The 15,260-nt window shown below is 43.5% G+C and overlaps 1 protein-coding gene across 2 annotated transcripts in view; it reads left to right on the forward strand.

Moving 5' to 3' along the window:
* CRYZL1 (crystallin zeta like 1) overlaps positions 1–15,260 on the forward strand; it is a 46,012-nt gene that overhangs the window by 8,492 nt on the left and 22,260 nt on the right. The window contains exons 2-6 of one of the 2 annotated variants that reach the window (XM_058661692.1): positions 962–1,033; positions 4,013–4,090; positions 6,899–6,971; positions 11,342–11,386; positions 13,283–13,351. In XM_058661692.1, coding sequence (XP_058517675.1) covers positions 962–1,033; positions 4,013–4,090; positions 6,899–6,971; positions 11,342–11,386; positions 13,283–13,351 — 337 coding nt within the window. The remainder of the gene's footprint in view (positions 1–961; positions 1,034–4,012; positions 4,091–6,898; positions 6,972–11,341; positions 11,387–13,282; positions 13,352–15,260) is intronic. The other variant, XM_058661691.1, reaches the window with a different exon arrangement.

Genomic DNA, 15,260 nt, shown 5'->3' on the forward strand with positions numbered 1-15,260 from the left:
TAAAAGCTAGAGGGGGCGCCAGGGAGCTTGGGTGGTTCTGCTGAGACTCGTCTCCTCACGGACCATGTGCCTGAGATTTTTGTGCTTTGTACCTGTAAAATTTATGTTTAAATCCTGGACCTAGCATGATAGCGTGGGGGCTGAATACTTGCCTTGCATACGCCAGGATCCTATTTGGATACCAGTTCATGTTCTGACTACACCACTTCCCCTCCAACTCCCTGCTTGTGGCCTGGAAAAGCAATAGAGGATGACTCAAAGCCTTGAGACCCTGCACCCATGTGGGAGACCTGGAAGAAACCCCTGCTTCATGTCTTCAGATTAGCTCAGCTCCGGCCGTTGCAGCCACTTGGGGAGTGAACCAGCATATGAAAGATCTTCTTCGTCTCCCTTCTCCGTAAATCTGATCTGCCTTTCCAATAAAAAAATAAATCTGTTTTTAAAAAATCCTGTGATGCGATTTCTGTGAAAATTATAGCGTGGGATCCTTGGGGTTGCCTCCGGTGGTCCATGCAAGCTTACCTACCACCACTGCCCTATAGATAGCCCAGTACAGAAGAATCGGTTCCAATTTCAGCCAGTGTCTTGGCCCTCACCTTAAGATTTTAAAGTTTAAAAACATGTAAATTTAAGGATCTTCTTTTTTTTACCATTGATAAATGAAACTGAGTTTCTCTGGCCCATATTTTGTTTTTAAGTGCATGTAATATTTTTATTGAGTAAGAAAATGAAATTAAGCTAATAGTGAAAGGTTGAACCCCATAGCCATTCGTACTAAGAAATGTATCCAGAAATAGCTGGGTGGTCTTTGATTTGATCACATTAGGAAGGAACAATTGTATAAATGTCCTTGTTTGAAAACTGCATTTATGCTTGTCCTTTGATCCTTTGCCAGCAATATTTTTTCATTTTTGCTTCTGGAGATTTCGTTTCACATGTGTGTATGATGTGTGTGTTTTAGGTGACCATGAAGGGCTTATATTTTCAACAAGGATCCACAAATGAAGAAATAACATTTCTATTCCAAGAAAAGGTAAGAGAAATTATTTAAGTCACTACGGTGTATTTTCCCGTACACCGTACGTAAGAAACCTACTTTTTTTTTTTTAAGACTTATTTTATTTTCATTACAAAGTCAGAGAGGAAGATCCTCTATCCAATGATTCACTCTCCAAGTGAGCACAACAGTCAGTGCTGCGCCAATCCGAAGCCAGGAGCCAGGAACTTCTTCCAGGCCTCCCTCGTGGGCACAGGATCCCAAGGCTTTGGGGTCATCCTTGACTGCTTTCCCAGGCCACAAACAGGGAGCTGGATGGGAAGTGGAGCTGCCGGGATTAGAACCTGCGCCCATATGGGATCCCAGTGCATTCAATACGAGGACTTTAGCCACTCGGCCACGCCGCCAGGCCAAAGAAGCCTACTTTTAAAAGATCCTACTTACAGTTGCTTAGATGAAACTATTTCAGTTACGGCGGGGCTGGGCATTGCAGCACAGCAAGTTAAACCACCTTTTGGGACACCCGCATCTTGCACAGAGCACCAGTTCAAGTCCTGGCTACTCTGCTTCCCACGTCGTCCCTGCTGAAGCACTTGGGAGGCAGCAGATGACAGCTCCAGTGACCATGTCCCTGCCGCCCACGCGGGCAGCCAGCTGGGATTCTCCTGGCTGCAGGCATTTGAGGAGAGGGAAGGTCTCTACCACCCTCCTTCTCAGCCATTCTTCTATTCAAATAAGTAGTAAATGAGACTCCTGAAAGAAGTATGTTCCTTTAAAGCGTCACATGAAAACAGTAGTTTGCATTACAGTATAACTCTGGGTTTTTTGGTTTTTGTTTTGTTTTGTTTTATAATTATCACAGAGGTAGACATTGTATCACAACAGGGTAAGCCCCTGCGTAGGATGTCCTGTCACTGTGGAGAGGCTGGTTCTTGCCCCAGCTGTACTGCTCCCGTCCAGCCTCCTACTGATGCCTTCTGCAAGGCAGCTGATAGTGGCTCAGGTGTTTGGGTCCTTGCCATGTGTTTGGGGCCCCAGTGGAGTTCCTGTCTGCTAGCTGTGGTCTGACCCCTCTGCCTGTCATCTGGGGAATGAGCCATCAGATGAAGATCTCTCTCTCATGACACACATTTAGTTACACCTTGAGAGAGACAGAGAAAAAGGACATCTTTCATCCACTGGTTCTGTCTCCCAAATGGCTTAAATGACCAGGGCTGGGCCGGTTCAAAACCAGAAGCCTGAACTCTCTCACACCTTGCTAGTAGGTGCCCAAGTACTTGGCCATCTTCTGCACCACTTTCTCAGGTGCATTAGCAGGGAGTGGATCAGAAGTGGAGCAGTCAAACCTCTGTGGGAATGCCAGTTTCAGTGGAGATTAACATGCCGTACCACTGTGCCAGCCCCGCCACAGTTTCTGGTTACTCGGGATGCTGCTAGGAAAACAGAATGACCTTTGTCGTCCTACCTGTGTGGCAAATTTAAAGTGGTTTATTCTGAGCACAATAAAGCAAATTGAGCTCAGTAACATTTCCTTGTGTACTAAGTTTCAGGTGATCTATAAAATTTTACTTCTTTAAAATACATGGTAGGATTTTCAAATGCTGGTGATTATTAGAAAAGTTTCTGGCGAACCAAACTCATTGTATTGTAAATTTAGGGATGGAGAGCCTTTGAGTGTGTATATTTCACAGTAATAATCTAGATCATGAATATCGTCCTGTTTTTCCCCTCTCTCTTGCCTCTGTCTCCAAATGAATTAAAGGCAACAGGACGGCTGGGCTGCTGCCACTGGGTCAGGAGGAGGGTCTAGGATCTGATTGGTCAACAGGAAGACTCACCTCCACTGTACATCTGCCACAGTCAGGAGTGAATTCACAAATGCTTCAGTGTTATTGAAGGGCTTCTTCATATCACCAGATAGCAAGTCTGAGTTTCATGAGAAGTGCCCGTGGCACAACATTGTGCTCGTTGTGAATGAAGCACAGCGGTCCCTCTGAGAGGTCACAGGAAGAACTGTGCACTTGGTCTCATCTAGGGCATGGCAGAGGTTAAGGAAAATGTTTTAATTATTGGTACTAGAGTAGAGTTATTTAGAGATGGTGATATTATATTTAACAATATTGACTGGATGCCATTGAATGATGAATTTTTTTTTAAAGATTTATTTATTTTTATTGAAAAGGCGGATATACAGAGAGGAGGAGAGGCAGAGAGGAAGATCTTCTGTCCGATGGTTCACTCCCCAAGCGGTTGCAACAGCTGGAGCTGAGCCGATCTGAAGCCAGGAGCCAGGAGCTCTTCCGGCTCTACCATGCAGGTGCAGGGTCCCAAGCCGTCCTCGACTGCTTTCCCAGGCCACAAGCAGGGAGCTGGATGGGAAGCAGGGCTGCCGGGATTAGAACTGGCACCCATATGAGATCCTGGTGCGTGCAAGGCGAGGACTTTAGCCACTAAACTGTCATGCCAGGCCCGAATGATGAATTTGAAACGTTGTTTGCCTTTTATATGCAACTGTTACCTTTGAGAGATTAATCAGACCCATTTCAGTTTGTGAGTTCACCTAAAAATCCCATAGGATCTGCCAAAATGTCCTGAAGAGATCGTAAGTAAGAGCTGCACAAATAACTGTAAAGAATTTCACATGTAGCATTGAAAAAATTCTACAAATCAGTAATGGCTATGTTTTTAATGTGTCTAAGATTATCTCTAAATGTGAAAGTGTGCCGTTTTGAGAGTTGTGCTGAAATAAAGTACAATGCCTGTTGCTGAACTCGAAGTTTCTCGTCAGCACATCTTTCCATGCTGCTATCTGAATAGTCATGTGTACAGTAAGACATTTTAAAGATTGTACCCCAAATTACCTTTGTTCTTAGACTGTATAATGCTGGATGATTATTCATAGCTTTTGAAATCAGGTTAGCCATAAGATTTAGGATCTGTTTAATTTTTATGACAATTTCACAATTTCAAAGAATGTTCACAGGGTGTGTAATGTATGTTATTCTTTGCTTCTAGGAAAATCTTGCTGTTACCGAGGACAACTATGTGAGGGTGCAGGTGAAAGCCTGTGCTCTGAGCCAGATAAACACCAAGGTACTGCGGCGTTGATTATAGCCCAAAGTCAGCTGATGGCTTCTTCCTGCCTTAGTGCGCAGGTGTAGTCATCTCTGGGGTCAGAAAGCATGTCATCCCTAGAAGGATGGGAAAGATAAGAACAGAATTTAATATGCATTTTATCATTCTACATAAGGTAAATTATTAATCTCATTAAAGTTCCATTTTGTATCATTATATGAAACTATTATAAAATCCTTATTTTGCAAAAAGCTGGAATTCATAGCTATTAAGTCCTATAATCAAAGAGGAAATCCCCTATATAAATGTAAATTAAAATAAAAACCTGAAAAAAAAAACCTGATCACGTTAACCACCAATTCTGTTCTAATTAATGTCTCTAGATATGATTCACTTCGTATTGTCATTTCTGTCTCTCATGAACACTTATCTCTAGTCTCACATCAGACTGAGAACGTCAGAGTAATCTTTCTGATTATTACCTGTGAAATCCACGGGAAAGCCTTCAAATGGAAAAAACAAAGCTGTAATAAAATGTGCTCTGATAAATAGAATAGATTGGTTTACTAAGTTTTACAAAGATTAATGCCATAGTTTACTGGATTCTTAATTTACTGAGTTATGTTGTCAACATGTTTTCTTTGATGAACTCTTTAGAGAAATTATAGAACGAGACTGTTAGCATGCATTAGGCAACTTTATAATCAAGCATGACTTGAGAATTCCATTAGTGAGGTCCGCAGGACTCTTTTCAGCAAGAGTGCTGGTATTGTTTCTGGAGACGTCTTTGTTTAGATGTTCTTTTTAAAACTCTGTGATCTACATAGAGCTGGAATTGTAGCACTGTGCATTAAGCTGCCACCTAGAACACATGAATCCCATTACAGCACGGTCTCAAGTCCCGGCCTGTCTGTGTGTCAGATGCAGCTTCCTGTCAAAAGCCCCTAAGAGGACTGCAGAAGATGGCCCGAGGGCTTAGGCCCTGTTACCCACCTGGGAGAGCCAGCTCGAGTTCCGGGCTCTGATTCTGTCCTGGCCCAGCCCTGGCTTTTGGGATTATGTGAGGAGTGAAGCAGCAGATAGCAGCACCCATTCTGTGGTTCTCCCCTCTTCTCTAGAACTCTGCCTTTCAAATAAATAAGTATATCTGTTAAAAACATTAAAAATTCAAGGTTGGAGTTGGCACAGAGATCAGGACACCACCTGGCTGCCCATCCGTGTGTCAGAGTCCTGCTTCCTCTTCCAGCCCCTCCGCTTGCCGGGCAGCTACCATCAGATGTGCACCCTGCGAGGCTTTGGGTGAGGGCCTGTGTGGAAGGCCCATGTGGCCACACACACGGAACACTCCTGCCTTCAGCCTGTCCCAACCCTGGCCCTTGCCAGCGTTTGGTGAATAAACCAACAGATAGAGGATCTCTCTCTATGTGTGTCTCTGCCTTTCGAGTAAAATGAAAAGAAACAAAAATTTTAAAATAAAGCAACTATGAAAAAATCCGTTAGGGGCCTGGCGCAGTAGCCTAGTAGCTAAATCCTCACCTTGCATGGGCACTCGTTTGTGTCCTGGCTGCTACACTTCCCTTTCAGCTTTCTGCTTGTAGCCTGGGAAAACAGTGGAGGCTGGCCCAAAGCCTTGGGAGCGTGCACGCGAGTGGGAGACCCAGAAAAGACTCTTGGGATCAGCGCAGCTCCACCCTTGTGCCTGCTGGGGAGTGAGCCAGGCCATTTCTAAGTGTGAGCTTGAATCCTCACTGCTGTGTTTCCAGTTCAACTCCCGCTAATGCATCCCAGGAGGCAGCAGGTGCTGGCTCACGTGCTTGAGCCCTTCCACCATGTGGAAGACCCAGATGGAATTCTCAGACTCCTGGCTGTTACAGGAATTTGGGGCATAAACCAGCAGATCAGAAAATTTCAGTCTGTCTCTGTGCTCTGCCTTTCAAGTAAATGAAAATAATAAACAAGCATTTAAAAACTAAAACATTTAGCCTTACCAAAATTGTCATTGTGAGGCTGAGATGACAGTGCGGTTTCTGTGACTTTCACTTCTGGCTCCTTGCTCCCCAGCATACCGCAAGAAAAACACAAGGTATTTTTTTGAAGGGTGTAGGAACGAAGCCCCCTTTTCTCGCTGGCCACATCCCTCTGGCTCAGCAGTAGCTTCTACAAATACCTCCTCACATCAATTGAATAAGAGATCATAAAGCTGTGGTTAGCCAACCAAGAAATGTTTAGGCCAAAATTCCCCTTCCAACTGGGCTAATAGTAGTTGAATAAGAATATTTGTGCCTAATCCTTTATACTGACTGATTCATCAGCAATCTCTTGTTTGCCTCCGTTACAGAAAAAAAATTTTAAAAAAGCTGTTAGCTTTGTGTCGATTGCAAAAAAAAAAAAATCAAACTTGATTTTATTTACTTAACAGAGTTACAGAGAGAGAAAAAGAGAGACAGAGAGCTCTTCAATGCACAAGTTCAATCCCTGCATTGTCAGAATGGCCAGGGCTGGGTCAAAGCCAAAAGCCAGGAGTTTCTTCCAGCGTTCTCACATGGGTGCAGGGGCTCAAGAACTCGGGCCTTCTGCTGCTGTTTGCTCAGGTGCATTAGCAGGGGGCTGGACAGGAAGCACAGGCTCAAACTGGTTGTCCATGTAGAATGCCAGCGTGTCAGGTGGCAGCTTAATACACTGTGTAACAGGGCCCACCCAACTTCCAAAAGTAAATCCTGTTTGCCCTTCCTGTACTTTGGTTTTTTGCTCCCTTTCCTCCTGTATGACACGATGCCTGTCCATTTGTGACAATGATGAATACTCACAGCTTCTGTCTTGATTTAGCTTCTGGCAGAAATGAAGATGAAAAAGGACTTCTTTCCTGTGGGCCGAGAAATTGCTGGAATTGTGCTAGATGGTAAGTTTGTAGATGTCAATATTACTGTCTTCTTTCTTTTTTTTTTCCAAAGATTTATTTATTTTTATTGGAAAGTTAGATATACAGAGAGGAAGAGAAACAGAGACAAAGATCTTCCATCCACTGATTCACTCCTAAAATGGCCAGAACAGCCGATGATGAGCTGTTCTGAAGCCAGGAGCCAGCACCTGATTTTGCAATAAAAATAAAATTTAAAAAGTAGAGCAGCAGTGACTTGAACCTGAGTCCATATGGGATGCTGGCCCTACAGGTGGAAGATTATCTTGCTAGGCCACTGCATAGGCCCCAGTATCCCTACTCTTTTTTTTTTTTTTTTTTTTTTTAAGATTTATTTATTTTTATTACAAAGTCAGATATACAGAGAGGAGGAGAGACAGAGAGGAAGATCCATCTGATGATTCACTCCCCAAGTGACCGCAACAGCCGGTACTGTGCCGATCTGAAGCTGGGAACCAGGAGCTTCTTGCAGGTCTCCCACGCGGGTTCAGGGCCCCAAGCATTGGGCCGTCCTTGACTGCTTTCCTAGGCCACAAGCAGGGAGCTGGATGGGAAGTGGAGCCGCCAGGATTAGAACTGGCACCCATATGGGATCCCAGCATGTTCAAGGTGAGGACTTTAGCTGCTAGGCCACGCCGCCGGGCCCAGTATCCCCACTCTTAATATCTACTAATAACAGATATTTTATTGCTCTCACAAAATATGTAAGTATGATAGTGTGGGTTACATTAGATTGTAGTTTTACCTATGATCCAATCTATAATAGGTATATTTTCTCAATGTAATCTTTATTTTTTGTTGTTGTTGTTGTTTTTAAAATTTATTTCTCTGAAGAAGTTGCCAAAAAACAGCAAAAGACTAAGAGCAAGGAACATTTTCCATGTGCTGCTTCAGTCCCCAAATGGCCACAATGACCAGGGCTAGGATAAGCCAAAACCAGGAGCTTCGTCGGGTCTCCCCGTGGGTTATCCTCTGCTGCTTTCCCAGCCGTGTTTGCAGGGAGCTGAATTAGCAGTGGAGCAGCTGGGACTTGAAACTGCTCTCATATGGGATGTTAACGCCGTAGGCAGTGACTAACCTACTCTGACACAATACTGGCTCTCGATGTAGTCTTCTGAAATAGCTAAATGGTAGTTTTATTTTGTGCCTTTTCTTTTGTCAGACTAAAGATAAGTACAAGAAGCAGATGGTCAATCTTTCATTTATTCCACATTCAATGAACATGTTTAAAAGTACTTAGGATTTAAATTAGACAAAGCCATGTCAACAAGTTTACCCTCTAGGAAAAAGAGACATATAAGCAGATTATTATAAAAGCATGAAGGAGAATTACCCAACCCACAAGAGAAACTAAATATTCATGGGGTAAGTTGTCCAGATAGTAAGAGGCAGGCAGGTGGAGAATCACTCTCAGCAGGGAAGGTGCCGTGAGGAAAGATGGAAGCAAGTACTAAAGATGAATGTAAGAATTATACACAGTCTGCTGTTACTAAAGAAAACTAAGCACAAATTAACAGCAAGAGATTTACTACCAGAGAAAACTGTATCAAGAAAATTCTCCCTCAGTTAGAGTAAAATAAAAGGTAGCACTAGAGCAGAAGGCATAAGTATTGGGAGACAGTGGTACAAAAAGGATTGTGGGACATTGTGGTGCAGCTGGCTAAGCCAGCCATTGGAACCACTGCTTTAAAACCCCAGCACCAATGTGAGTCTCAGCTGCTCTGCTTATGATCCAGCTTCCTGCTAATGCACCACAGAGGCAGCAGGTGATGGCTCACCACATGGGAGACTCTGCAGGAGCTCCTGGCTACCACCAGGCCCAGGCTCAGCTGTTCAGCCATCTGGGAAGTGAGCCAGTATGTGAAAGATGTCTCTGTCTCCTCCCATCCTCTCTTTCTCTTTGTCTCTCTGTCAGTCTGCCTTTCAAGTAAATTTCAAATAAGGATTTTTTTTTTTAAGAGCAGGACTGGGGCAGATAATTTACCCAGCTGCTTAAACAACTGCTTGAGACACAACATCGTGTATCAGAGCACTGGTTCAAGTCCTGGCTACTGGGCTTCCCATCCAACCCTACTAATGTACCTGGGAGACAGCATGGCCCAAGTGCTTGAGCCCTGCCATCCATGTGGGACACCCAGGTACTGATCCTGGCTCCTGATTTTGACCGGGTCCATACTTGCTCTGTCCCTCTTTCTTTATGGCACTCTGTTTTTCAAATAAATAAATCTTTTTGAAAAGAGACAACAATCCAAAGAAGAAACAAACTGCATAAGAAGAACTTGAAAATAGGATGCTAGGGTCAGGAACCATGGCTTATATGGAAAGCTCCCACCTGCAATGCTGGCATCCCATTTATTTGCCTGTCCAAGTCCTGCCGGCGCCACCTCTGATACAGCTCCCTGCTGGCCACATGTCAGCATCTAACAGTATTTCAGCTTTTCCTCCATCTTTTCTCATTAAGTCTTTAATTAAAAATATTCAGATGATTCAGCATTATTCATAGTGTCCAAGATACGGCATCAGCCCAAAGGCCCATCAAGAGATAAGTACATTTACACACACATGCACACACACCAGAATATTATTCATTATATAGTTTCACAATAGTCTGTCGGTGACATGGATGGCACCAGAGGACATTGTGTTAGGGAATCATGTTGGGCACAGAAAGACAGTGACTCATGTCATCATTTCTGTGGGTAAGGTGACAAGGGGATCTCAGTGCAGTACAGGATAGAATGTGGAATGGTACTGAGCAGAGCCTGGGAAGCCTGTGGGGGAGGGGGATGCAGGGGTACAGAGAGGGTGGCTAACAGACTGGGTTGCGTTTGGGAAGGAAGAATTACTTCCATGTTCTGTGGCACAGAAGGACAACTCTGCTTGGCAGAATTAACTGAGTGCTTCAAAACAGCTAATAGAATTGTGCATATTCCTAACACAGAAAGATGATGTTTTAACAGATATGCCAGTTCCCCTGGTTGTCACACATTATATGCTTGTATTGAAACCCCACTTGTATGCCATAAACAAGTATACTTACTCTGTCAATAATATATATATATAATTAAAGATTTTATATATTTTTATTGAAAAGACAGATATACAGAGAGGAGAGAGACAGAGAAAGATCTTCTGTCCGCTGATTCACTCTCCAAGTGGCTGCAACAGCCAGTGATGAGCCGATATGTAGTCAGGAGCCAAGAGCTTCTTCCAGGTCTTCCATGCCAGTGCAGGGTCCCAAGACTTTGGGCCATCCTCGACTGCTTTCCCAGGCCACAAGCAGGGAGCTGAATGGGAAGTGGGGCCATGAGAACACGAACTAGCACACATGTGGTATTTTGGTGCATGACAGGCAAGGACTTCAGCTACTGTGCCGGCCCTATACATATATTTTTAAACTTTAAGCTTTAAGCTGATAAATGAGATTTAAGCAAATTTTACCTCTTACTAGAATTCCCCATTGTACAATTAAAATAATAGATTAGACCAGACACATGAAAATATAATCAGCAGAGAAGCTATTAGGGCCCAAAGCGATAGCCTTGAACATGCCGGGATCTCATATGGGCACCGGTTCTAATCCCGGCGGCCCCGTTTCCCATCCAGCTCCCTGCCTGTGACTTGGGAAAAGCAGTTGAGGATGGCCCATTCTTGGGACCCTGCACCCATGTGGGAGGCCCGGAACAGGCTCCTGGCTCCTGGCTTCAGATTGGCTCAGCTCCAGCCGTTGCGGTCACTTGGGGAGTGAATCAGTGGATGGAAGATCTTCCTCTCTGTCTCTCCTCCTGTCTGCGTATCTGCCTTTCCAATAAAATAAATAAATCTTAAAAAAGAAAGAAGCTATAGAATTCTTTCTTTTCCTTCACTTGATCATCTTTATTGGTAGTTAAAGAGGCAGAGATTCAGCGAGAGAGAGCGAGAGACTTAATGATGTGAGCAACTCGGTCAAGATTTTCTAGAAAATCCAGATTTGAACTGATTATCCTATAATCCTTATTTATTACCAAGAAGTTGTACAGATTCTTACCCTTGTCTCTGAGGTGGTGACTTTTATAAACTCATGGGTCTTTTGATTTATTTTACTAATTAAAAGGGAAGGCAAACATTGTTTGGTGGGTTAGCCTGCCGCGTGGGACCTGTTTGTGCATTTCGATGTCACCGCAAGTCCTGGCTGCTCTGCTTCTAATTCAGCTTCTTGCTTGTGTGCCTGGGATGGCCCAAGTACTTGTGTTTCTGATGTTTATGTGGAAACACAGGCGTTCCTGCCTCCCAGATCTGTTGTTCAAATCAATATTTTAAATGATAATTGCATTTTGTAATTATATTAATTATTCACTTTCTCCACTCTGTAGTTGGAAACAAGGTGTCATTCTTTCAACCAGATGATGAAGTAGTTGGTAAGTTATAGTTGCTTTGTTTTTTTTTCTTTATTCCAAACAAGTTTTGTTAATATTTGCACATTTTATGGAGTGCAATGCAGTATTTCAACAAATAAACATAACAGAAATCAAGCAAATCAGAAAACTAGCATTTCATTTTCTTTGTGTTTATTAGCCTACCACCTCTTCTCTTTCAAGTCTTTATACCACATATGACACATTTTTTGTGAACTGTAATTTCTCCTCTGTACTATGGAACAATAGAAGTTGTTTCAATTTGCCTGTTCTTTCATGCCCATAATTCAAATACCCACCAACTCCTTCACCCCACCCTGCCCAGCCTCTGATAGTCACTGTTCTTAGTTCACATAGTTTTTTTTTTTTTAAGATTTATTTTTATTACAAAGTCAGATATACAGAGAGGAGGAGAGACAGAGAGGAAGATCTTCTGCCCGATGATTCATTTCCCATGTGACCACAACGGCTGGTGCTGCGCCAATCCAAAGCCAGGAGCCAGGAGCCAGGAGCCTTTTCCAGGTCTCCCACATGGGTGCAGAGTCCCAAGGCTTTGGGTCGTCCTCCGCTGCTTTCAAAGGCCATAAGCAGGGAGCTAGATTGGAAGCAGAGCTGCCGGGATTAGAACCAGCGCCCATATGAGATCCCGGTGTGTTCAAGGCGAAGACTTTGCCGCTAGGCTACCGCGCTGGGCCCGACATTCCCATTTCTTAATAGAACATGCTCATATAAACTTACAAAATGTTTTTCTCAGCATGCTTGAAGTTATTAAAGAATAGGTTGTGGATGGGTCCGGCGGCATGGCCTAGCGGCTAAAGTCCTCGCCTTGAACGCGCCAGGATCCCATATGGGTGCCGGTTCTAATCTCGGCAGCTCTACTTTCCATCCAGCTCCCTGCTTGTGCCCTGGGAAAGCAGTTGAGGACGGCCCAATGCTTTGGGACCCTGCACCCGCGTGGGAGACCCAGATAGAGGTTCCTGGTTCCCGGCTTCAGATCGGCACAACACCAGCTGTTGCGGTCACTTGGGGAGTGAATCATCAGACGGAAGATCTTCCTCTCTGTCTCTCCTCCTCTGTGTATATCTGACTTTGCAATAAAAATAAATAAATCTTAAAAAAAAAAAAAAAAAGAATAGGTTGTGGAAACGCTTTCATCAGCTTTGTAGTGTTGTCTTGGTTCCTGGTGTTTCCTGGAGAACTGATGATTTCTTTCTTATCTCTTTTTTCCCCACTTTAGTCTAAGAAGTCAGTGACATTTTGTTGTTCAATATTTTTTTTATGCAACCTCAAAAATAAATTCAGGTTAACTTACGAGAAAAATGAGTTTTTTTAATATTTCTGTATTTGGAGGGGTTAAAAATATTTATATATTTATTTGAAACAGTTACAGAGAAAGAGAGATAGAATGAGAGATTTTGATTCCTTGCTCAGATGGCTGCAATGACCAGTACTTACCAGGCTCCGGTCAAGAGCCTGAAGCTCCGTCTGGATCTCCTATGATTGGCAGGGCCCAAACACTTGGGCCATCTTTACTGCTTTTCCCAGGCCTATACCAGGCAGCTGAATTGGAAGTTGGAATAGCTGGGACATGAAGCAGTACCCATATGAGGTGCAGGCACCACAGGCAGGAGCTCTACCCCCTGTGCCACAGTGCTGGCCCCACAAAAGGGGATTTTGTTAGAAGCACATCAAGCTATCTTAGTGAACCAACTTATGGAAAGGCAGCTGTGATCAGAGACCACAGAAAGTCATAATGGGTTTTCCATTCCTTAAACGGTTAGTCACTGGCACCTTCCTCTTAATTCCAGTGAACAGAATTTACACTAGCTTTCTGGCTGCTCACAAACACTCAAATCATCTCTGTCTTATTTCCCTTAAATTCTTTGTTCTAATTTTTAGGAATTTTGCCCCTGGATTCTGAAGACCCTGGAGTTTGTGAAGTAGTTAGAGTGCATGAACATTACTTGGGTATGTAGCAATTCTGTTTTTTGAAGCTCATATACCTATGATTTCACTGATCTGTGGTGTTAATAAGATTTTAATATCCTAGATTATATCGTAAATAGTGTACTTACGACGCATATTCTTATAATTATTATTTTGCTTATAATTATTAATCATAAATTTTCTTTTTTTTTTTTTAATTTTTTTCTTTTTATTGTATTGTTGTTGACAATCTTTACATAGTTAATTACAGTTAAAGGAAAAAGAAGAAAAAAAAAAGAAAAAAAGAAAAAAAAGGTTCAGGGGGATAGGAAAGTGGGCAATGCCATTATGTCCATATTGTTAATCATAAATTTTCTATGCAATCAAAATATTAACCTTTAAGCTTTACTAACACTGCTTATGGTAAAAGCTTTGAAAAATGGTTTCTGTCCTGGCTCAGAAATTATATCCATAATTACAGTTTTCCAATTTTTAAACATATTTCTCTTATTTTTTTTGAAGTAGAGAAAGAAAGAGACAGAAAGAGAGCTCTTCCATCCACTGGTTCACTGCCTAATGGTTGCAACTTCTGGGACAAAACTAGGCTAAAACCAAGAGCCAGGAACATCATGTGGGTTTCCCATATGTACACTGAGCCCCACGGCCTTGGACCATTCTTCACGGCTTTCCCAGGCCATCAGCAAGGAGCTGGATTGGAAGTGGAGCAGCAAGCATTTCTAAACTTCTTACTGTTGGTTAAACAAGAAACTATACAGAATCTAAACAATATATGTACAGTCCAAGCAGGGAATTAAGAACACATTCTTTGAGGGATTAACATTTTAAGATTTGTTTTATTTATTTGAAAGACAGAGGAGGAGAAAGGTGTCTTCCTTCTACTGAGTCACTTCCCACATGAATGCAATAGCCAGGGCTGGGGCAAACTGAAGTCAGTAGCCGTGAGCTTCATCCGCGTCTCCCTGTTGTTACAGGGACTTAAGCACTTGCTGTGTCTTCTGCAGCTTCTCCAGGCACATTATCAAGGAGCTGCATTGGGGCCTGGCAGCGTGGCCTAGCGGCTAAAGTCCTCGCCTTGAAAGCCCCGGGATCCCATATGGGCGCCGGTTCTAATCCCGGCTGCTCCACTTCCCATCCAGCTCCCTGCTTGTGGCCTGGGAAGGCAGTTGAGGACGGCCCAATGCATTGGGACCCTGTACCCGCGTGGGAGACCCGGAAGAGGTTCCAGGTTCCCGGCTTCGGATCGGCGCGCACCGGCCCGTTGCGGCTCACTTGGGGAGTGAATCATCAGATGGAAGATCTTCCTCTCTGTCTCTCCTCCTCTGTGTATATCCGGCTTTCCAATAATAATAAAATCTTTAAAAAAAAAAAAAAAGGAGCTGCATTGAAAGTCAAGCAGGTGGGACATGAATTGGCATCGCTGTGGGGTAACTGAGTCACGGGCAGCAGCTTTACCAAATGTGCCACAGTGCCAGCTCCCATTCTTTGGTTTTTTTATTGCTAGCATCTTTTGATTAATGCTTAATTTAACTAAAATATTTAGAGTTCCAATTCTTCAAATATTTAAATTTAAAATATGAGGCTGGCACTGTGCTGTAGCTGGTGATGTCACCTCCTGTAGCACTGGCATCTACAGGCACTGGATCAAATCCCAGATGGTCCACTTCCAATCTCCTTTCCTACGAATGCAACTGGGAAAGCAATCAAAAAGTAAAATACAAGATTATAGTGTCTCTTAAGTAATCAGGGAAGAGCAAATTGAAACAAGTGAGAGGACCTGGTGCGATGGCTCAATGGCTAAATCCTCACATTGCAAGCACTGAGATCCCACGTGGGCACCAGTTCATATCCCGGCAGCCCCACTTCCCATCCAGCCCCCTGCTTGTGACCTGGGAAAGCAGCAGAGGATGGCCCAAAGCCTTGGGACCCTGCG

This window comes from Ochotona princeps, chromosome 3, assembly GCF_030435755.1.
Source record: "Ochotona princeps isolate mOchPri1 chromosome 3, mOchPri1.hap1, whole genome shotgun sequence".
In the NCBI taxonomy this organism is placed as follows: Eukaryota; Metazoa; Chordata; class Mammalia; order Lagomorpha; family Ochotonidae; genus Ochotona; species Ochotona princeps.